The sequence below is a fragment of the Periophthalmus magnuspinnatus genome, chromosome 7, assembly GCF_009829125.3.
Source record: "Periophthalmus magnuspinnatus isolate fPerMag1 chromosome 7, fPerMag1.2.pri, whole genome shotgun sequence".
NCBI classification, from domain to species: domain Eukaryota; kingdom Metazoa; phylum Chordata; class Actinopteri; order Gobiiformes; family Gobiidae; genus Periophthalmus; species Periophthalmus magnuspinnatus.
Window position 1 is genome coordinate 17,039,606 of NC_047132.1, and position 23,047 is coordinate 17,062,652.

A 23,047-nucleotide genomic window follows, 5' to 3' on the forward strand; every position below is an offset into this window, starting at 1 on the left:
GCAGAGAGCACCAGAAATACTGTGTTCCCTGCCACTTCTGAAATAATATCTATAGGGTTTAATCAAGTAAATGACCAGAGCAGGCAAAGCACATATGCAGCAATATAATTAATAAGCCAGATCAAGAAACGTTTAATGAAAAAGGTATCAGTTAGCATATTGATTCAGGCTTTCAGAAATCAATATATGTAATATGATTATTGAACGCCTTTTATCTATATAGTGCTGCTCCAAATTTTGAGAAACATTTAAATTAGTGTCTACGCTGATATCAGTTGATGTAGGCATCAGCTGGATTTCAGAATGATGAATTATTAGGACCGTTGCCATATCGACTAATAATAATAATTAAAAAATCGTATCTTTTGAAAGGGAAAAAGTCTTCAAAATATTGCATATAACAGCAAGCTGAAACCAACAAATAGAACAGAACAGAAAATACCTGGAATGGTGTTTCTAGCTCAGTCATGGCCAAATAAAAAACCTATTTGAGTTGGATTTTTCCTCCCTTTGTTACTGTGGCAGAGTGGTTATCCTGTCCCCTATCTCAGCGTAAGAAGGTTGATGATCGAACTCCAGATGTCTGAGTGATTATCCAGGCTCTCGGCAAGGGTGTTGTGTTATCCCTGTGATAAACAAGTGATTGGTGTGGTGTGACCAAGACCCAAAGTCATAAGGTCATGTGCCTTATTAGAAAGAGACCACTCCTCCAGATAACCCCTCCAGCTGGTGAGCTGTGTCTGGTGTAATGTTCGTGCGAGGTGGAGATGATCCTGGAAGTGGGCTCAGAGTTTTCACTGTAAACACAGACCAGATTTAGACAGATTATACTCCTCACCCACTCACTTTGGGATTACAATTATAAACGAGATACTCTAAATCAAAGACGCAATGACTTCTCTCTTCCCAGTACTTCCTGTTCCTACACTGTCTTGATAGCAAACAGACAACAAGAATAAATCTGTTACAAAAGAAAATTGGATTGTGTCAATTGAGAAAAAGCGTTAAAGAGTTAATAGATTTTGATGCTTATCCAAAGTCACCTTCTTAATTATCTGTATTGAAAAGAGGAGCTATCTATACTGTCACAGGAGTTAAATGACATTACATCTCGTTCAGACTGCACCCGGTCGAGGTGCGACTCCAGTGTCGGTTTTGTTGTGGTGTCACACTTACAGAAGTGCTCTGCTGTCCTGTTGCGGTCGCTGCCTTTGAAATCTGCAGACACTCCGGCCAGAATTGACTCCGGCACCACTGCCAGCACCACCTACAGCACCACCACACTGCACAGTATGTAGACTGAGCTGTGCAGTGTAACAATGTAAACTCGAAACACACTTGGTTTACTATTATGTTACACATGCCAAAATCATCAAATTCAACCAGGGAAGACTAGAAAAATAACTAAATAATTTGATGAACCCCACAGGTATACAGTAGCAATGCAATGAAGAGAGACATTTTATAGATATCTCCTCTTCAGGGACCTAGACAATATGATAGAGGAGGGGTTGAGGAAGCTGCTTCTGTTAACAGCAGAAAAGGCAAAAGGGCTTGAGAGCTAAAAATTGGAGGTAAATGACAAGAAGGTACAAACACTACATTCCTTCCTGGTTGCGTTCACTCCTCGCTTTCATTAAAATATAACTTTCTGCTTGTTAAAATTGTGCATATGTTTGTCAACGCTGTTTTAAATGCACAAACCATTTGATACTTTCTGTAAGCAAAGAGTCTAATTATTCCCACTACAGCTGTGTTCTCTCTTGACACATTTTGGCTCCCCTTCTCCGCCTGTTTTCGTCTTGTTCTAAACGGCTGAGTTTTGTGCAGACACGATGTATTATTTTCACATATTCTTCTCTCCCTGCTGCTGTCAGAACAGGCCCAAACTGTCCAGCGATGCTTGTTACCGCACTGGCATAAGCTTGACTGTAACAAGGCCATTAACGAAGGAGGAAAACGCTACGGAAGGCAAAGAAGGACAAATCACTAGGAAAGCTGTGACAAAACCAAATACGTGCAGACAGAGGAAGAGTATGTGATCTGCATGAGAATATGACTAATGCTGTAACAAGATGGTAGAAAACTAATATATTCTTATTGTTAATGTGAGCTTGTGGTGTCAGTTTGTCAGATACTCCACTTCCTTCTCCCCCAGAGGCTTCTTCTCTCTGGTGTTTACTTACATTAACTGGTTATTTCCAGGTAGTTGTCAGGTAAAATGCTACTTTCAGTGTCAGTGTCCTCTACCTCAAGTGTGTATGGAGCCAATACAAACACAAAAAGTCCATACTAGTGAAATACCCGCATGATCTGAATAACCCAAGACTTTCTTTCTGCGTGTTACGTCAATCTCACTGATCTTACAAAAGTGATAAACAGATCTAGTTAATTTGTTCAGCTCACTTATCGTGCGCTTTGTGATGTGTTTCCATCATGCCACTGCTAACAACAACCATCAGCATGATAATAGAACATCAGTGTTATTTCCTGGTTTGCCACAGATGAAAAATGCTTCATATAATGCATAATATAGCTATACTGGAACAAGAGAAAATGTACTTAATTGGGTACAGCCCTTCGTTCATCATGTTTCCCTGAGTCACTTGTGAACAGGTGTGTGTGGAACCCCATGAGAACTTTACCGAGTTAAACAAAACTTCAACTAGTGAACACTTCCCGCCAGATTATAAATAGATGTTTCACTGGAGTAGCAGGCTGTTCTTGTAATAATGATACGCAGCGGGCATTTTTTTTCCTCCCCAAAACACAAATCTCTCTGTTCAGATTCTGTGGTTTTGTGTTGACACATATCTCCTCATTAAAAGTGTTATTCTTTTTCAACCTGCCATTCTCCCTGCACCATTTACATCCCCTGTTCTCATTATCTGCATGAAGTCGTGGACATAAACATTCACTTACAAATCCTTCTAGATTCACCGGTTTTCCATGAGCGACTGACACTGCTCAGACTCCAGCTTTGCCTCTATTTGGTTCCATTAGAAAAACGCTTTGTCACATGCCATACCCAAACACTTACCAAAACTCTGGAAAACATTTGGTGTGTTCCGAGAGTACGGCAAATCTCCCTGGGAGTTTTTAAATTCAATTATTTTTCCCAACAGCCTGTAAAGAAGTTGGCACTCTGTCAGCACTAAATTGGACTCTCAGGAATGAAGTGATTCATTCTGGTGAAATGTTGTGAAAATCAATACAGTGCAATCCATATTTTTTGTTTACTTTAAGGAGAAGCTGTGTATTGTTTAATAAAATGACATTTGTTGAGTTAAGAAGCAACCCAGAAAACTGAGAAAACTGCTGTTGCTTACAATTTGTATTACAAGGACTACTACGTCTGCTGTTGCTAAGGTTTCAAAAATAGGTCCCATTTATAAAGAGCTTTTCAATCTAGACACTCCAAGCACTTTACATGAAGAAACCACTCAGTCATTCACTGGCATCAAACCACCAACCATCAACGATTGAGTTCAATACTATACACTACAAAAGAATGTACAAGGTGAACTGAATGAATATGTAATACTATATGTACCTGGTTTGTATTGCAGGAAGATGATTGGCTGTGAAGGCTGAGGAGCCTAAAGCTGCTCCAATGGCGTCGCCTGGGACCAGGTCACAACCAGGACCAGGATTAAACCATGGGCCAAATCCAAGATCAAAACCAGAGACAATACCATGGCAACCTTTGGAAAAAGACCCAGGAAATAAAAGACTTCCTCAAAAAACTCATGAACTGGGATTAAGAGTAAAATCAGGACAACATCCCCAGCTAACACTTTATACTAAACATATTTCGCAACCATGTGTGGAGTCAAAACTAGAAAGTCAACAAACACTATCAATAGGAAAAACAAAAGGACCCAAGTTGGATTTAAGACCGAGTTTGCAACAAGAACGAAAGCTTAGAACCCATGAACAATGTGGGCAACAACATCCCACCAACTTTGGATCTATAGATCAAAAACATGGATTGAAAGGTTGTGAAGAACTAAAGGCAACAGCAGGGCAAAGACATTTACCAACTGAGTACAGAACATCAGGGTTAATACTTACTCTACAGGTTGAAACTAGTCCCCATTGCTATCACGAACTGAGCAGAAAGACACCAGAACCTGTAGAGTCAGGAGATGGTTCCAACATAACATTAAAACTAACTGGTAGTCAAGACATAGATTATACATTTCTTGTAAAACCAGGATTACAATTCAGTCCAAGGTTTGAACAAGAACTAGATCAACCAACAGTTCAAGAACCAAAATCAAGAACTCTTCGACCTCATACCTTATTTAGACCATCTTTAAGTTCACATCTCCAGCCTTTGTTGTCATTTATTTTGCTGTTCTTCTTGGTCTCCTTTGTTAATATAACCCATGCGGGGCCACCCAGACCTGCTTGCCCTCCTTTGCTGTCTGGACAACCCTTTATCGTCTTCTGGGGGATCAAAGACTCTTCTTGCTCCAACCGTCTCGACTTCAGATCATTCGGGATCGAACCAGAGGGACGTGTAGCTGTTTTTTACGAGGACACTTTGGGGAACTATCCATATTTTGTAGATAAGGACAATCCAGTAAACGGGGGACTGCCTCAGCACACCAAACTGGACCTGCACATTCAGAAGACTCAGGGGGATGTGGAGACTGCCCTGCCCGCCCCGAGGTACCTGGGTCTAGGGGTGGTGCGCTGGCAGGAGTGGGCCCCTCAGTGGAGCAGGAGAGCAGGAAAACAGGGGCTGTATCAGAACGCCACCAAGAAACTGCTCCGAAGGTTCTTCCCCGACTGGACCAAGCAAGAACTGGAGAGGTGGTCCAAGGTGAGGGTTTATTGTAGTGTTTGTTGTCTACGATATTTCTGTGCAGTTTGTTCAGTAAGTTGTGTTGTGTTATAGAATATTATTATGTCAAATGCTCAGGCAGAGAGCAATATGCTCATATGTACAACTACTTTCAGTAAAGATATTGAAGAAACTAATTTTTTTCCAATTGATTGCCCAAAGAATGTCTGACTGCCCTCTGTGCAGGGTTAGGGTTAGGTTAATGGTTTACTGATGCCGCAGAGGCTGCACCAGCTCTGAATAATGATTGGCTACAGGTGCTGGGGTTTAGGAAGTGAGAAATCAGATCAAAGAGAGTTATCTTAGGTGTATTTTCAACTGGATTTCAGCATTGAAACTGACAACCCAAATGAGACACTCATGTGAGATTCATTCTGCTGTCTGATTGGATTACATAAACTACTTGGACATCATGTCTAGTGTTTTTGTAATTAAGAATTAATCAGCATTACAATTGTTTACTGAAGCTATATTTGGACACACCTACCTTGTATCTTGGTACACAAACGGGTCATCAAATTTAAAATCCAATTCTTAAAAACTGTCCATTTATATTTCATCCACCTAAGGGCCAACTCTGTCTGCTTGATCCATACTGGTGAACACATCACTGGTAGCATCACGATACTGAAGTTTAATCAGTGTTCTATTCGGACTGAGAATTTATTGGAGTTTGACACCAAGTTTATGAGCTTACCTTAACACATAATATTACCCAGTACCTAATATATTACCTTTCAATAAATGTTCTCTTTTAGGTCATGTTTTCCCCTGAAAGATCAGTGATAAAAAATAGAATCTGTCTTTCCAGTTTTAATGACCTGTCCTCAGCTGCCCTCACTTCTCTGTTCCTCAGGTGGACTTTGAGGCCTCTGCTCAATCTGTAATGACAGAAACTTTGAGAGAGGTTCAGAGGTCACGCCCAAAAGCACTGTGGGGGATGTGTCCGTACCCCAGCTGTTCTAATGGCTCTCCAGCTCAGACAGCACTGTCCAACTACACAGGGGAGTGTCCTGAGGAGGAGAGGAGTCTAAATGACCAGCTACTGTGGCTGTGGAGGAGGAGCAACGCCATCTACCCCCTGCTCACGCTGGAGAAGATACAGGTGCAGTATAGGATCTGCCTATGGTCTACAGCAGTGGGTCTCAATCTGTGGTCTGGGTCATGATAGAGGTAGAGGCTCTTTGTTTCCTGCACTTGCCAAGTGTATTGGGAGTTAGTGATGGGCGATTAGTAATTTTAGTTTTGATCCGATACCAAGCAATAGTATAGCAAGTTTTACTATGTCAATCCAATACCAATACCAATGTGTTTTGTATTAAAATGCATAAAAACTCCTGTACTATAAAGAATTTTACTTTATTACGCTCCAGGTTTAACTGACCTCTCTAATTAACCAGTTTGAATATAAAAATGCAACACGCTTTCTTCAACCTAATCCATACGTATAGCAAAATAAACTTGAAGTACAAAAATAAATAAAGTCATAACCAGCTTTATTTCCACTTTTAGGGTGGGACTCGAGGAGCAGCTTTGTTTCTGTCCAATCAGATTCGAGAAGCCCTGAGAGTGGCATCTCTAGGAGGAAGTTCAGATGACCTGCCTGTGTTCCCACTGGTCAGAAGTGTCTACGCCTCCACCAACACATTCTTATCTCTGGTAAATTATAGTACTGTGTTCACCTTATTCTGGAAGCTGCTGTGGGCGGCGCCATCATTATTTGGGTTGTATAATTTTGTATAGAGCTGCCGATCCTGACAGCAAATAAGTTCTATAGGGATAACAGAGACATTTTAAAGCTTCCCAGAGAATCAGTGCAGTGTTGACTTGTTGTTGCACATAATCACTGAACATTTGACACAAACCGACCTACATTATATAATATTTTAGCGCCGAAACTTCCCAAATTCTCCACTGAAAGGAACGTGATTTCCACTTAAACGGAAATTCTACTACAAATAAAGCGCGGTTTAGTTGCATTTATGGAAAAAGTGGGGCAGAATAAGGTCAATAACATACAACTATATTAATATGTAATACAAGGGTAAAATGTAATATCTTTCTGTACTTTTAGAGTGATCTGGTGACAACCATTGGAGAAAGTGCCGCTCTGGGCACAGCTGGAATTGTCATCTGGGACAAGACTGAGCCAAAGACTGAGGTACAAATATGTGTGTATGTGTGTATTTCGCAAGTCCTGATGTGCATTATAATGATCATCAAAACCTCAATGACTCAGCTAACACTCTGGTATTGACTGTCCTGTCCTATGTCCCCTCAGAGAGAGTGTGAAGAGCTGAACCTCTTCACCTCCTCAGTGCTGGGTCCTTATGTGTCCAATGTGACAGCTGCCTCCAGACTGTGCTCGGCCTCTCTGTGTCAGAACAGAGGCAGATGTGTGAGACTTGAACAGGACAAGCCCACCTATCTGCACCTGCCTTCCAACAGCCAGGACGCAGCGGACAGGGTACGGAGCAGCTCATACAAAGTGACTTTTTTCACTCACATTTCTTTGATTCATGTTTTTATTCAGTTCAGGTCAAGTAGACTGAAATGCTAGGATGTCTTTCATCACGATCTATTATAGATTATGGATGTGATTGGTATTGGTGGCTTTTTTGTTTATGTATCAGTGTCCCGCAGTATAACTTTAAGAATACAATAGGTCACGGTTCCTAAGGAACAACAACAAATGTGCAACTGGTTAATCTTGACCTTAATAGTACTGGTCTTAGTTACAATGACGGCAAGTGGGCTATGATAGAGTTTTTGATAAGTTAAACGATGTATGTAAATGTGCACATTGGAACTTTTCTGGTGCAGGGTATATCATGCTTGTTTCCATGGAGACAATGCAGAGAATGTTCCGGGATTTACAACATATGAATCTCTACGGGTGCAAGCAGGTGATTTCATAAACACCATTGCAATAAAAACACCCACTATGAAGAAAATGCTTGAAGTATCTGTTTAATGCCATACTGTGAAACATTCCATTCCAAAGCAACAACATCTCCATGGATAATATAGTGTAGATATTAAAAGATGTTCCAAAAAGTCCAAAATAACACCATGACTTTTATATCTCTATCTCCATGATGACTTTATCTTCTTCCTTCATCTGCAGAGTCTTTGGTTAAAGCTGCTCCTCCTCCTTGAATCTCAAGTCCTTTCAAATGTAAAGCCTCCAGCGCTTTACCTCCTGCTGCTTTGGGGCTTTTATTGTGAAATTCAGACCATATCACTCAGTTCCCAGCACTGCTCAAAGAAAACTTAAGAGAGAAACAACTTTGTAAATATGACACAATATATCATACATGCTTGAGACTCACACATTACTATTATTTGTCGATAACTTATCCATAAGTCTATCTGTTGTGTGTTCATATATTTTGTGTATTTACGCAGTGTTTTGGAGCAGATAAAGTGAAAGAACATTTTCAAAGCATCACACATTGATTCACAACTGACTTTGAACTTGGAAACTGAGCAGCAGTGGACCAAAACAGACTGTTAAAATATTAAAGTCACAAAGCAAAACATATAAATTATTTTTGATGGATAAGCTCTTTCTATCTATATTGATTGCCTTGATCTAACAAATGTGCTCTTATGTGTTTTCTGATTGGATGTATGCTTTTTTTTTTGCGTAACAAGTGTGGTGTATGTTGGTAGTGACCTGGATTTTGGCTAGCTGTGAGTCATCTGAAACCAATTGATTTTAGAGCCATATTTCTCGCTCTTGCATGGACATTCATGTATTGGGTAAAGTAAAAGAGATGGGAAACTGTGAGGAAAAAATGGCATCATCTTGTCAATTTAAAATAAAGCCTTCCACTGAGAGAACACGCTGTAGACAGAACATGCTGATAATAAACTTACTAACAGTGTAAGTTTTAATGCTATACACAGTGCATAGGTCGCATTACCCAACTTTTTTCTCACAGACAGATAGGAACTAGTTAGATTTAAATGCATACTTCCTTGTGTCACAGTTTAAAAATCATGTATTGTAAATAAAGGTTAAGGTACATACATTTTATTCCCATATGGAAATTTGTCCTCTGCATTTGGTCCATCCTTCAATGCCGCTGGGCAACCTGTCAGCGAGCAGAGACTGGCCTGCTGTTTCGGTTGATGGGGGAAACCAGAGTGCCCTGAGGAAACCTTCTCAAACACAGTGAGAACATGCAAATTCAGCAATACAGAGTCGAACCCATAGCCTGTGTGGCGAGAGTGGTACCCCCTCAGCCACTGTGCCAGCAAAGCAACATATGTACATTATTTTTAAAGCGGTTGCAGCTCTTTTCTATCATCCATTTGTCCGTCATGGCTCTTTACTTATGGTTCAAAATCGAGAACAAACACTTTAATGATTATTATTATGCCAAATGCCAATAAGAAGAACATTTAAAGTGTGATTAAACACCCAAACTCCACCCACAACCACATTTCCTATTGACCTTCCGTTCACCTTTGCCATAAATGTGACTAAACTGTGCTTTCTTTGTGGTGGCACTTCCGGTCAAGCAAGAATCCTATTAACTTTAATGGATTTTATTTCAACAGAACCAACCCTTGACTTAATGATTCAGGACTAAGTGCATTATTAAGGGAGGGATTGCTTTGTTGAAATTTCAGAGTAAAACCTTTTTTGTGTTTGATGTCTGAGATATAAATGATTTCAAACTGCCTTTTGTCCATCTCTTGGCCCTCCCTGACGCTTTTGAACATAGATGACGGTAGAAGGTAGATGCCTAATCAAACAAAAGGTATATTTTATGTAATTCTGGCCTGATTATTAGATTGGGTAACAACACTACCATTTTCATCTACATCTGCAAATAAGTCAAGTCAATAACATCTTAGGAACATAAAGGACAATTGTAGTAGGATGATTTACCAATAAGGCATAGCTCAAGAAACACTTGCTGCCATCAAGAAGCTTAGCAGTGGTGTTCATCTCCCTGCAATCTAGGATAATAATCACAAGAGGCCTGGAGGAACCAGTCCCCTCATCTGAAAATATTACAGAAAACATTTCCAGCAGCTTTAACATTACTTTGACATTAATAATCTAGACAGTACTTTTTTCATTACATGTAAGTAATGGCTGTGCTTTCTAAAACCACCAGGGCAAACAAAACGTATGATGGCCAACATTACACTGATTTAGCACTAGTAAAACTGTGTCAGCCTCTCTATTTCTCAAATGCACTAGTATCATCACACAACTGTAGCCAACTATTCTTGAGCACATTTCAGTGTTGGCTTGCATAGCAAAGAAAGTTTACTGAGAAAGTTGCCTTCAAGAGGTTTAAATGGTTTGGTATTCATTCTACTTCTACATTTCTATACTAACTCACACTAACATTGACATTAGTTTAGCTATGTTCAGAAGAGAAAGCAGCAGTTAAGCATATAGAGTCAATGTCAATATCTCCTCAGATGTCTGATTCCTCCATGGGGTTTATTTAGCGCTGTTTGAGCTGTTGTCCTCCGTCCTCCGTGTAAGTCTCTAAAATGACCTGCTGGCCTCTCCGGTTGTAAAATCCCATGTAGTGGGCTCATGTGTGGCATGAGCTCTGTAGCAGAACACAATAACACAAGTTAATGAGACATTCGGAACCGTAGAATTGAAAGGGATTATTTGGATATATTTTGGAGATTATTTAATTATACTTTTGACACACAATGATTTTAGATTTTATTGGACAAGCGCTGCTTGTGTTGATCGCCCTAACTGCACGACACTGGTGTAACGTGATTGGCTAATGAGCTTAACACAAACATGTGTAGCATTAAAGCTGTAACGTGATTGGATAATAGTTTAACATAAAAACGTGTAGCACTTGAGCAAACTTAAGTGCTCCACTTAAGGTTTCAAAAGGGTAAATCGGATTTTGACCTTTCTGAATATTTAAACATGTGTTAAAATAGCAGTAACGCAAGAATTGTGTTAAAATTTAACACACCCACTTTAAGTGAAATTGCAGTGGCCACTGAGCCCAGACACTGAGCACACACTTTGACCACAAAGCTGAAACTCTTGGCTGCACTAAAACTGCCAGTAGACAATGCTATTAAAACACCATATACACAATTTAGTTGCAAAAACAACAGTTTACTTAATGTTTAGTTCAGTCCTAATTAATATCTCTCTCTTTTTGTCTCCAGTCTGATGAAGCCACAGACCAGCCTGACCCCTCCCTCAGGCCTGACCCGGACCCTGCAGAGCTGTGGAAAAGGGACTTCCAGTGTCAGTGGTTCTCCTCTGCCGACCGGGACGTATCAGACCAGCAATCGCCCAAAGATGGAGTTCCTTCTGTGGGCAAGAGAGAGGACAGTGTGAGGAGGGGGCTGGATGTATTGCCCACTGTTTCAGATGGGATATCCACAACTACGGGTGCCTACAGGGCTCAGAACGAGGAGACTGGAGGAAGTGTAAATCCGAGAACAACTTTAGGAATGCCACTGGACAAAGGAGAGATAAAAAGTCCCTCAGGGATCTTGGTACTGCTGCTACTTCTGCTGGTACTTTGCTCATGACATGAATAACAAACTAATGTGAAATGAAAAGTTATTTAACAAAATATACACACACATTTTTTTTTAAATAAAATGTATCATTTTACTTCCTGGTTGGACAGGGGCAGCAAGTATGACAAAGTAGAGATAATTCCATAATTGTTAGGCAGCAAACTAAAATTTCAAAATTACACAATAATTATGGTTAGACTAATTGGAATAATAGCATTTTGTTAAAGAAACTGTATGTACCTCTGCGCTCTTACAAGTTTAGAAAAGGTACATTCACAACTGAACCTGGGTTGTCAGAGCTCGACTAGAGTAAGGCTCATTCTGCTTCTGATTGAATCTGATTGTTCATCTTGAGAACCAAAACACCAAATAATAACATAAACAAGTTGGCCACATGTCCAGTGTTTTTGTAATTAAGAATAAATTAGCATTCTGTTATAACTATTAACAGAACTGAACATGTGTAGCTCATATCTGGGGACCGAGGATACATCATGTTTATGGAAATTACATATGGTTCCTTTAAATTAAGGTTTAAATGAACAAAATGAATGAAATTTTCCATGTACCGCTACTTAACTGATGAAAAACTATGACAAATATTTACCACAGGCTCTATCCCACCAAACCAAGATATAATTAGAAAAACAAAAAACCTGTCATATGCACTTTAAGTTTATTGTAGAATGTAATTGAACTCACAACTCAAATGTGCCTTTGAGCAACACATTGTCTCAAACTTGCCAAATATTAATGAACAATTTATTCTTTCTTAAGCAGTGAATACTTTTCAGTGATATCAAATGCATTTAATGAGACACATGGTTGCCAGATTTACTTATTAAATTGCAGTATTGTTTTTGTTATATTTGTATGTGTTTATTTTAAAATATTTTTGTTTATATGTGCAATTTTGAAAGTAATAGTTTTGTAAAAATTTGTAAATATGAAAAATAAAAGAACTGGAGCATCTATAATGGTGTTGTGGTATCAGACGGCAAAGAGACTGGTCATTTGTAATAATCCAGCAGACTCAGGTGTGTGCCTTCAGTTTACAAACAGGATACAACAGAAACCATTAAGACATAAAAAGGGACTGTCACTGTGATGTATTCCTGTTTAGTCCTTGTCTGTGAAGTTGTTCTAAGGAGGAAAGAAAAAGGAAAAATAAAAAAAAATAAAAAGATCCATTTAAAGTTGGTACATAGCGCCCTCTGTCCGTGTTATATATAACTGCACCCATCATTGTTTGTTTCAATTGTTTATTAAGTTGTGTAGACTAGGACTAATCAGTAAACAAAACCAAAAACAGAATAAATTACTAAATCAGGAACAATGCAGGACTTCACCAAGGCCAAACCAGAACAACTGTGTAATATTTCTGAGTGAAGATCTGTCACCTGCTAGTCCCCATGGAGATGTTAATGCTTTATTTGGAATTTCCCACAGTATGGCAATAAAATTTGCAGGTAATTCCACCAAGTCAATTTACAGGTCAAATCTGCGGAGAGGCGATTCCGCTCAGTGTAAGAATGTGTGTTTTTGAAGGGATTTTTTTGGTATAAAACTCCTGTAATTAAATAAATGCAAGTTATATAAGTTTATACTGCCATATTGTGGAACATTCCGGACAAATAACATTTCCATGGAGACAGGTGATGAACCCTCTACCAGTAAAGTTACACAGCGCACCTTTAGACTAGATCTAAAGTGGGCAAAGACTAAATCACGACCAAGTAAGAAAGACATAATTTTCAACATTTGTAAATTTAATTAAAATATACAGAGACAAGTGTATCTAAATCAGAGTTACAGGTATAATTATTTACACAAATGCATTACATGTACAACGAGAATCAATCATACAGGACTTTATATTATTCACAATTAAATTACAATATTATTCTCAGAAGTCAAGAGTTGACATGCAAATATGTCTTTTAGATTCAAACTGGTGTGAGGAGAAAGCAGGCCAAAGCTGTGGTGTATTGTGGTTTTATGGACTTGGTAATGTTTGCTGGCAGTAACAACAAAATGGACATGCAGATGCTGTACTCATGAATGAAAACATGTGTATTTTAGGGGTTAAAATCAGGTCAGTCAACATGTTGTTTTGTAATATTAATGACTGACAACAATATTTAAAATCCAGAAAACTTGTCAAATTGTAATTTTTGAGGCCAATATCTGGTCAAATAAAATTTTACACGTAGAAAAATAGCCACATTTTGCAAACCAAAATAAGCCATAATAAATTATACTGTATGGAAGGTGTAGGGCTGCACAATATATATTGTGAAAATATCGATCTCGCAATATTGGTTGACACAATAATTCAAATTGCAAGAAAATGAATGTATTGTACCAACAACAAGTTTTCCATTTTACTGAAATTGATTGTATTTTCCTTATTAACTCCTACATTAGACTTGGTTTGGTCTTGGTTTAGTCTCTATTAAGTTTTTGTTTAGATGCAGTTTGAAAATTAAGGGAATTTATTAGTTTTTATTTTTATTTAATAGACAGTTTTTATTTATCTGACCTTGCTGAGAAGTATATTAAAATATTGCAATAATATCATTATCGCAATACAAAACAGTTATCGAATATCGCATAGTTTTCTCATATCATGCAGCCCTATAAGGATGTACTGTTTCATTTGAGATTGGCCTCTCAATTTAATACTAGTATTCAGTACCTGCAAAAGCTCCACTGTCACTTGGACGTAAACATAAAATGAAAATGGCTGCCACATAGAAACATGCCAAGAATAAATTAACACAAAAGACAGTAAGACAAACTTGATGTGGACTTCAGTCAGAGAAATCGTGTTGCATAAGGTTAAAAAATATATTTTGTGCAAAAGTCTTGAGAGTTCAGACAAGTCTCTTCTAAACCAAGAAGAGCATAGTGCAATATTTTCCAAGTAATGGATGGCAAATTCTTCCATTTTAGGATCAAGGAGTAGAGGTGTAGAACTAGAAGGTCCTACATTACGCAACATTGACTCTGAGCTTTAAGCCATGTTATAATGCTGTTACCTCCTTAAAAACATACTGGAGATGTGTTTTGTTTCATTCACACATGTTTGAGTAACGCTGCATTATTAGTCTGTCTATGACTCCAAAGCTCAAAATGTTCCACCTCGTGATGTCATGTAGCCTTAGTTTAAGTAAACAACTACCTTTTACCTTTAGTTCAGCAGAGATTGGCAATTCTAAGGCTGAAATGATCTGAATGATTCTAGTGAAGGTGTATGCAGTTTGAAAACACAGTGGAGCACTTCCTGTATTACCACATGACATCATGTCAAGGTGGAGCAGAATGATTTCTGTAACAGAAGAATTCAGCCTGAATGTGCAGGGTTTGTGTGTTAAACATGTGTGAATAAAATAAAACACAACTCCAGGTATGTTTTTGATGAGGAAATGATATTATAACATACATCAGAAAATAGCATAATATGGGCCCTTTAAACTCCTTGTAGTAAACAGAATAAGACGACAAGCACATCCTCGCTTGGTGGGAGAGGAGCCTGGTTGCCTCTCAGGTTGGTTTGATTTGAGTCCTGGTACCTCTCAGATGGGTGGTGTCTGGGGCTGGAACCTCCGATGCAGGCGAAGTTACTTACAGATGGCCTCCAGAGCGTCCAGAGTGCGCTTGATGTCACGGATCTGAGCTGCTAAACCATGGATGGGCTGCATGGACCTGTCCAGCTCCTCACAGCGCGCCATCAGAGTGTACATACCCTGTGCAAGACAACAATGCTACTTTAGTGAAGAGGTTTCCATTTATTTGGGCCATCATTGACATTCTGTGTTTGAAAATGTATTAGTAATAAGGTAAAAAGATTATATTCTCTGCATTTGACACATCCTTTAATTCTGCTGGGGCAACCTTGAACCTTGAATCTGTGGGGCAGCAACATGAGCTCATTTCAATCTAAACTTACTGTTGTATTCTTCTCCTTCTTTTTGATTCTTGGCACCACTGACAGCTTTAACTAGTTTTCAGTAAATTCTATTATCTTTAAGCTTTAACCAGAAGTACACTAACCTTGATGCTCATGTCCACAGACTCTCCTAGGCTGTCCACGGAGTCCCTATACGTCTGAATGTAGCCCACACTCAACGCTGTCATCTTGAGAAAAAAACAGATGAAATAAACCATGAGAGAAACTAATTCACTATAAGTACTTTATTTTGAAAAAACTAAACTGTGGATCTAACATTCTGGATGGTTCCGTTGAGACTCTTCATCATGGCCTCCACGCTCTGGGCCACTTCTTGTGTGTGTCTATGCAGGTCCACCAGCACAGAGGGGTCGATGGGGGGGATGTCCACAGGTCTGCGGCCCCCCGAGCGGCTGCTATGGTAGATTGGCCCTGAGCAGTCCGCTAACACAGAAAGAGGGGGGTCAGAAAGCGTGAGAAGTGTGTGAAAAAAATAAAACAAAACATACTGAAGATGGTGAAAGATAAAAAATCCAACATTTACTTTATACAGCACACTGAGAGTAAAGCTGGACAATTCTTTATAATTTACCTGAATTTCAATTTTGAAAAAATGGAAATAAACATTAACAGACTAGAGTAATGCAGGCAGCAAGTTTTACCAAAATGTTATTGACTTTCCAGTCAGTTACTGTCCTATATTATTTCATTAGAAGAAAAAGTATAAATGTATTTAAAAACAAAGAAAAAATAATGTATATTATATTAAACTATCATTGGTGTAAAAGAACATTTGTCCATACAAAATTTTATTCCTCTAATTAATGAATTGGAATAAGACATGATACTGTCTGTTAAACCTCTCACAGTTGACAAAAACAGAAACATCTATTCCTTTTCTAAACATAGAGCATTGATTCTCAGTTAGCTCTGATGGTTGAGCCGATGAATAAAAGATGAGGGTGACTCAACACTATTCAATCAGTACAACTAAGTCAATGTAATATCCCCAGGAGGCATGGAACCTGTGTGTTAGTGCAAGTGTGTAATCATAGGAATCATTTTATTTGACCCATTAAATAGTATGTCAACTCACTCACTACAGCTGCATAAATAAAAATAAAAATTGTAATCATTATCTGGACCATACAGACACATGCAAACAGACTTTTATCAAAAAGACAGTGGCATTTTTAAATTAAAATGGTAAAATACTATTTCTGATCTTCATCAATAATACACTTTATAAGTAAAATATGCTCTCTCTGGAAGCCTTCAGTCATCATGCATCAGCTTTTATTTTGTTAAAAATTTATGAAACAAATCTCATAGTACTTGACTAGTTGACTAATAAAAAAAATAAAAAAATCGCTGACTAATCGACTAGCAAAAACGGGCCCTATCACTCACTAAACCAGGTAATCCAAGACTCAACCGCATCGAAAAAAGGTCTAAATCTGAACAACAACAAAATTACTCAATCATGAAAAGAAAAAAAGGACCAAAAAAATCTAATATCAGGAGTATGCTGTGTTGTAAATTTCACTGTGGCATCAAACTGAATAAAAAAGTGCTATTGCCTTAAACATAGTCCTGACCCGGAGCTCTACTCCACTAGTACTCACAGTCACTGCAGTCCAGGCTGGGCTTGGAGCTCATCTTGATCTTCTGCTCTAGGTTCTTTGTGATGAAGTTGGTTAAGTCTCCCTCATGACTGACTGTTCCCTCCAGCTCCAGAGCAGAGGAGATGGTGGCTCTCCTGCCTTCAGACTGCCCTGCTCTGCCTCCTCCTCGCGCCCCTGAACCTACACACCAAGGCAGCATCAAGACTGGATTGGCATGGAAAAATAATTACTCCTGTATTTATAAGCTAAAGGTACCATATGTAACTTTTATGGCGAAGGGTAAAACTCATGCTTGTCTCCATTGAGACAAAAAATTTAAAAACCAAACAAAAAAAACTAAAAAATGCATAAGGCTAAAAAAAATTGTTACACCTATAAAATGTATAAAATAAAATATATAGCATGCATATGTTCAAAAATTGTTGCATGTGAATTTGTGATCTATAAAAAATATATACAAATGTGTGTCCCAATCCACCAACTCTGAACTTTCCACAAAAAAGTTATGTAAGTGATACAAAAATAACTCAGATTCTTCCTCCAAAGTATGAACTTGGCTTCAAACCACATACTTTTACTGACACAGGATTAGCCGTAGACCTCTTGATTAAGAAAAAAATAAAAAGCAACCATATAATTGACTATTAGACATGACTGAATCACAAGCTCGATTACAATTTCAGTAATTGCCCAGCCCTAGACGCCATCCTGTGGAACATTCCAGGCAAAGAAATAATATGCCCATGGAGACAAGCAGGTGGTGGATCATCCAAAAAAGTTACGTAGTGCACATTTAACTGAGGAACTGAACTGATCTCCTTAGTCATAATGGATCTGTGCTATATCTTGTTGCTATATCTTAGTTGGTTGGAAACACTTGCCCACTAACCTGGCAATTCTATGGTTAGTAAACATGTACACACACATGTATGGCTGTGCCATAAAAATTCACAAAAGATATTTAAAAGACATTAAAAAAATATATTTAAGACTTACACCTCAATACTATTATGATGATAATAATAATAACAACAACAACAACAACAACAACAACAACAACAGTAAATGCTTGTTATAAAATTAAAAAAAGTCCCTTGAGAATAAGCAATGAACAAGTTTTAATTGAGTCCATGTTTATCAACCCAAAATAGTGCCCTTAATCCTAACAGATTTGTAAAAGATGACAGAACTTCTTGCTAGACTAAAAATGTGCTGATGCCATCCTCCCATCTTGTGACTGCTGCTGTGTGCTGCAATATTTTCCAAATCCAATACACAAAGCCCTAAGATCAACAAAAACATGCCTGCCTCATTTTGTGCAATAGAAGAGAGCATTACCTCCATAGGCCTGGCTGATCTCATCCAGACTCTTACTGTCCTGCATGCCCCTCACATTCCTCACCCACACCTCGGCCATGACGTGAGGGGGGCAGGGTGGTTCCTCTGAGGGCACCAGAAGGGGAGGGGAGGGGCAGGAGGCGGAGCTTGGACCAGGGGCAGAGGATGAGAACTGGTGGGATGGCCGAAACTGGGAAAATAGCAAAAATATAAATGGTAAAAATAAATGCTAAATAAGTAGGAAAAATAGCAAGAGACTACTGTCAAATAAGGCATAATTGTATAATTATATATGTACAAGTAAAAATATAGTAAATATAAAATATATCTCAGCTATATACAAGAGGTACATAAAGAAAGACAGTGCAAGGATGAAATAATGATGGGCATGGCACAGGGTTATCTATTACATAAGGGTGAGTTGTACAGTTGTATGGTATGAATATAGTCCTGTGTCTCTCACTGAGTGAGCGGAGCTGTAGGAGCCTGTTGGAGAATACGCTCCTCTGTCCCTCTATACTCTGGTACAGTGGCTGAGCAGAACTGTCCATGATGGAGAGCAGTTTGTCCAGTGTCCTCCTGTTCCTCACTGTGACAAATGTCTCCAGCTCACAGCCGATCACGTGACCAGCTTTATGGATCAGTTTGTCAATCTGGGCAATGTCCCAAAGTATGTTTTTAACTTACTATTTCCAAGGAATCACGCAGGTGACATGCCACCTCCAGAACTACTACAGAACTAATACTGTACTATAAATGCAAATGTCAAAATATAATTGTTTTTATGTAACAAAACTCTGGTTGAAGAAAGGACCTGTAGGTGATTCTATAATACAATTTTACAATAGAAATTAGGCCCTTTTCACTATATTTAAACTGAACTGGATAAAACAAAATTTTAAAAAGGATTTTGCTGAATGTCATACCTGGCCCTGTGTCCTCCCAGACGTGTGCTGATTCCTCCATTTCTTCTCGTCTTCTTCTTCATCCTGTTTTTCCTTCTCTCCTTCCTCTTCCTCCTCCCCCTCCTCCGCTCCATCGCTGCACCTCTCTAGGCCTCCTTGTGAAGTTGCACCACCAAGCTCTGCTGCGTCTGTGGCCTCATTTACACTTTCTGTGTTTACACTTAAACCTGCCGTTCTTTGGATTATGTCTGCAATCTGTAGGGCCACTCCATTGTTCCCACCTGATTGTTCATTATTAAACACAGTCTGTTCATTGTTTGACACAACAGTTCCATTGTCAGTCTGTCTTATATCCTTGTCTGTGTCTCTCTCCTCTGTACATGTGGGTTTGTTTAAAGCAGGTCCTGGACTTTTCACTGAGGAATGGGGCCCATTCTCTGCTGAAGTCAGGACCCCATTGGCTGTTTCTGGCACCTCTGTGCCAATCACAGGGGAGAGACTCATCCCTCCACCTGCACCTGAGAGAGAGAGGACATGTCGATAAAAAAAGAAATACAGGAAAAAACAGAAACATCACAGAACAAATGGGACGAGAGCAATGCAGGATCAAATATAACACAAAAGCAATTAAATTAGAATTAATAATTTCATTAATACAATCAGTTTTGATTTGTACTTTTTAATATTCTCATTTCAAATACTATTTAAACTGCTACTTATGCGTAATAACCATTACTGTACTGACCAGATGTGCCAAACGTCCATAGAGATACATGCTAAGACAATGTAAAAAAGTAAACTCTTAACAGCAACTCTATAAACTGCTGGATTACTACAGGTAAATACATTTATCACTCTATTACACAATCATTTTGAATGAACTCCATGTATAGTATTCATCATCTGAAAATATCCATTAGTTTAACAGTAGGCCAACTGACACTTCTACTGCGGTGTGATTACAACATTCCTGAATTTATATTAAATTCAGATTACATTCCTTTCATTTTCACTTTCTTACATCTTGTATAGGCACAGTGTGCAACTAAAAATAAACAATTAGTAACAATTAAGTAGCAATGAAAAGCTCCCAGTGACATTTACTTCAGTCAATGGATCATGCAGTGATACAATTACACTGAAAAACAAGTTCCTCATTTGTAGATGAGGAATGAGTCATCACCATTTTCACTGGATTGTAGCCTGTGGTTTGAGATACTGCACCAGGTCACGTGTCTGACTTTATTTAGTACAATAACATATAACTTGAATGATTGAACCGTTGATCTGAAATACTAGTAGCCTATTTCTAAACCCCTCTGACAATTGGTTGTAAATAGCATCGTATGATAATTTTGATTTCCAATCACATTCATTTAGAATGAGAAAAATGTTGCATGGATTATAGTTGTAACTATAAATATGTTAAATCAATCCCATATTTGTACGCCAGTTTCCAAAATCTTACAAATGACGTAATGTGGCTTCTGTACAGTGTAGACGCTGAGCTCCAAGCTAGACAAGTGCTCGCAATTAGCTTTATTAAGCAAAGTTATAAAAATAACCATAACGAACAATAATGTGTCATTAAACAAATGCCGAATATAACGTGGAATACGATAGAACGAAATTAAGTAATAAAATGTAACCATATGCGGGTGTATTGAATGAGGAAGTTGATGTTTTGCTGTCATTAGCCGCTTTGATGCTAACGTGGCTAACGCAAGCTGTCTGGCAATTTAAATCACATTATCAATCATGATCATTGCACTTGATCAACTAGACACAAGATAGGCGCGTTTAGCATTCAATGAGGGACATGTCTGATAGTATACCACTTGAATAAACGTAAAAGTGCCTGTTTAAAAGCAGTAAACACTTACCAAAGCAGTTTCAGTTCGTTCAGCGACAATCGTGTCCGTTACGATAATATTTCCCCACAAAAGGTTCCGGCTAGCGAGCTTCTGTGGTTAACTTTTGTAATACAAAGATAAGACATGCCAGTAAGAGTGTCATAAATGTATATTTAATATCTGACCACTATTTCACCTGTATAGAAAATGTAGGCATTTAAAAATATGTATATGTTGCATTCACAGGAGTTTACATTATCAGCCAGAAGGTGTCTCTGTGTTCCCACGGATGATGACAAAACCAGTCTATTTCTTAAATTTGAAGATACACTAGTTATGAGACTTGGAAAATAAAATGGAAAACCTCAAACAGGAGCTGGTGGTGCAGAATCTGAGGACGGTAAATCTAATCCAGGAGACGATCCTTCCTCATGGAAAAAAAACAAAATCAGGACCCATGATGCAAATCTTTTATTATTAGGTCAACAACATGGTTTAACATTAAGATGCTGGTTTAAATAGGTTAAGATTAACATTTAGGTTAATATTAATATGATAGCATCATCTGTGTTTGTTTATTGAATGTATTGCTTAAGTCACTGTGTAATGCTTCACAGTAGTTAACAGCTGTATTGCATAACTGTAGAAATGGGGGGGTAAGTACTTTTACTTAAGGTTACTCCTTTTGAACATTGCATAGTATTTTGTATTGAATTGTTTGCCCTTTCTAGAAACAGCTCAAATAAACTTCACTGAAAGTCAATGTCATATCCCCAAGAAGCATTCAAATCCAACATGTGTGTGTGTGTGTGTGTGTGTGTGTGTGTGTGTGTGTGTGTGTGTGTGTGTGTAGGGGTGTGTATGTTTGTGTGTGGGGGGGTGGGCGTGTGTGTGTGTGTTTGTGTGTGTATGTGTGTCTGTTTTGGAGTTCTTTCAAATCCAAATTAGGTCCAGGATGCTGAATTAAGAGAGATTATTCCCAGATTGGAGAGTGCTCCTCAGCCATTCAAAACTTCCTCCTCTTGGGACATTCTTGTTCTGATGTGGGACTGTCTCTTCTTCCTCACTCAGAAGATCATGAAGATAAATCATAGATGCGCCATGAAGAAAATACCTCCATTAACCCTAAACTTCTAGCAGATCACAGGACTAGCTGAGGAAAACCTCATTCAAATCAAGTGTCCACTGTAAAATGTATTCATCGGACTTGTTTATTCTTCACAGAGTTTGTTCGCTGTTATTATAGCCACGCAACCAAGACAATTTAAGCCAAACTCACTTTTACAGATATTGCCACAAAAAAAAAAAAAACACATGAGAATTTTGGAAGCAAATCTGTTTCTTGTGGTTAAGAGCAAACCACAGTAACTTTTGAGGTATAACACATAAACAAAACTCCATCTAATCAAAAGAATGAATTTGATCTATCCATCCATTCATTTTCTTCCGCTTATATGGGGCAGTCTAAGCAGGGACCTCCAGACTTTCCTCACCCCAGACATGTCTTCCAGCTCCTCTGGTGGGACCCCAAGGGAACCCAACTGAGAGACATAGTCCCTCTACTCTGTCTTGAGTCTTTCCCGGGGCCTCCTCCTGGTGGGACATGCCTGGAACACCTCCCTAGGGAGGCATACAGGGGGCATCCTGAACAGATGCCCGAGCCACCTTAGATGGCTCCTCTCAACGTAGAGAAGCAGTGACTCTACTCTGAGCTCCTCCCATGTGGCCGAGCTCCTCACCTCATCTCTAAGGGAGCGCTCAGCCACCATGCCAAGGAAACTCATTTCGGCTGCTTGTATCCGTGATGTTGTCCTTTCGGTCATTACCCAAAGCTCCTGACCATAGGTGAGGGCAGGAACATAGATTGACCGGTAAATCGAGAGCTTTGCATTTCAACTCAGCTCCTTCTTTACCACAACAGTCCAATACAGAGACCGCATCATTGTGGATGCTGCACCGAGCTGCCTGTCAGTCTCATGCTT

The 23,047-nt window shown here is 38.8% G+C and overlaps 2 protein-coding genes across 3 annotated transcripts; one reads left to right on the top strand and one right to left on the bottom strand.

Moving 5' to 3' along the window:
* Positions 1 to 3,822: 3,822 nt before the first annotated feature.
* si:dkey-72l14.3 (Glyco_hydro_56 domain-containing protein) lies at positions 3,823 to 13,453 on the top strand. Its single transcript, XM_055223353.1, has 8 exons — positions 3,823 to 3,885; positions 4,337 to 4,831; positions 5,709 to 5,957; positions 6,365 to 6,511; positions 6,927 to 7,013; positions 7,134 to 7,319; positions 11,030 to 11,365; positions 13,337 to 13,453. Exons 1-8 carry the CDS (start codon positions 3,823 to 3,825, stop codon positions 13,451 to 13,453), a joined length of 1,680 nt encoding a protein of 559 aa, XP_055079328.1.
* On the bottom strand, positions 12,648 to 21,147 carry borcs6 (BLOC-1 related complex subunit 6). 2 transcript variants are annotated; one of them, XM_033969636.2, is made up of 7 exons: positions 21,096 to 21,147; positions 19,234 to 19,730; positions 18,308 to 18,497; positions 16,970 to 17,149; positions 15,622 to 15,788; positions 15,449 to 15,532; positions 12,648 to 15,141 (listed from the first exon to the last, which is right to left on the bottom strand). In XM_033969636.2, the coding sequence occupies exons 2-7, from the start codon at positions 19,714 to 19,716 to the stop codon at positions 15,016 to 15,018; spliced, it is 1,230 nt and encodes a 409-aa protein (XP_033825527.1). In that variant the 5' UTR covers positions 19,717 to 19,730; positions 21,096 to 21,147; the 3' UTR covers positions 12,648 to 15,015. The 2 variants fall into 2 exon arrangements, with proteins under 2 accessions (XP_033825527.1, XP_055078907.1); XM_055222932.1 differs by lacking the exon at positions 16,970 to 17,149 and having other exon boundaries at positions 13,144 to 15,141.
* Between the last annotated feature and the right edge of the window lie 1,900 nt (positions 21,148 to 23,047).

Excerpts from the sequence above, each read along its gene's own strand:
- si:dkey-72l14.3 (XM_055223353.1), top strand. The coding sequence starts at position 3,823 with ATGTGTGGAGTCAAAACTAGAAAGTCAACAAACACTATCAATAGGAAA. Across the intron at positions 6,512-6,926 it reads CCAACACATTCTTATCTCTG|AGTGATCTGGTGACAACCAT; the intron begins GTAAATTATAGT and ends CTGTACTTTTAG. Across the intron at positions 11,366-13,336 it reads AAAGTCCCTCAGGGATCTTG|ATTCAAACTGGTGTGAGGAG; the intron begins GTACTGCTGCTA and ends TATGTCTTTTAG.
- borcs6 (XM_033969636.2), bottom strand. The coding sequence starts at position 19,716 with ATGAGTCTCTCCCCTGTGATTGGCACAGAGGTGCCAGAAACAGCCAAT. Across the intron at positions 17,150-18,307 it reads GATCAGCCAGGCCTATGGAG|GTTCAGGGGCGCGAGGAGGA; the intron begins GTAATGCTCTCT and ends CTTGGTGTGTAG. Across the intron at positions 15,142-15,448 it reads CTGTGGACATGAGCATCAAG|GGTATGTACACTCTGATGGC; the intron begins GTTAGTGTACTT and ends TGTCTTGCACAG.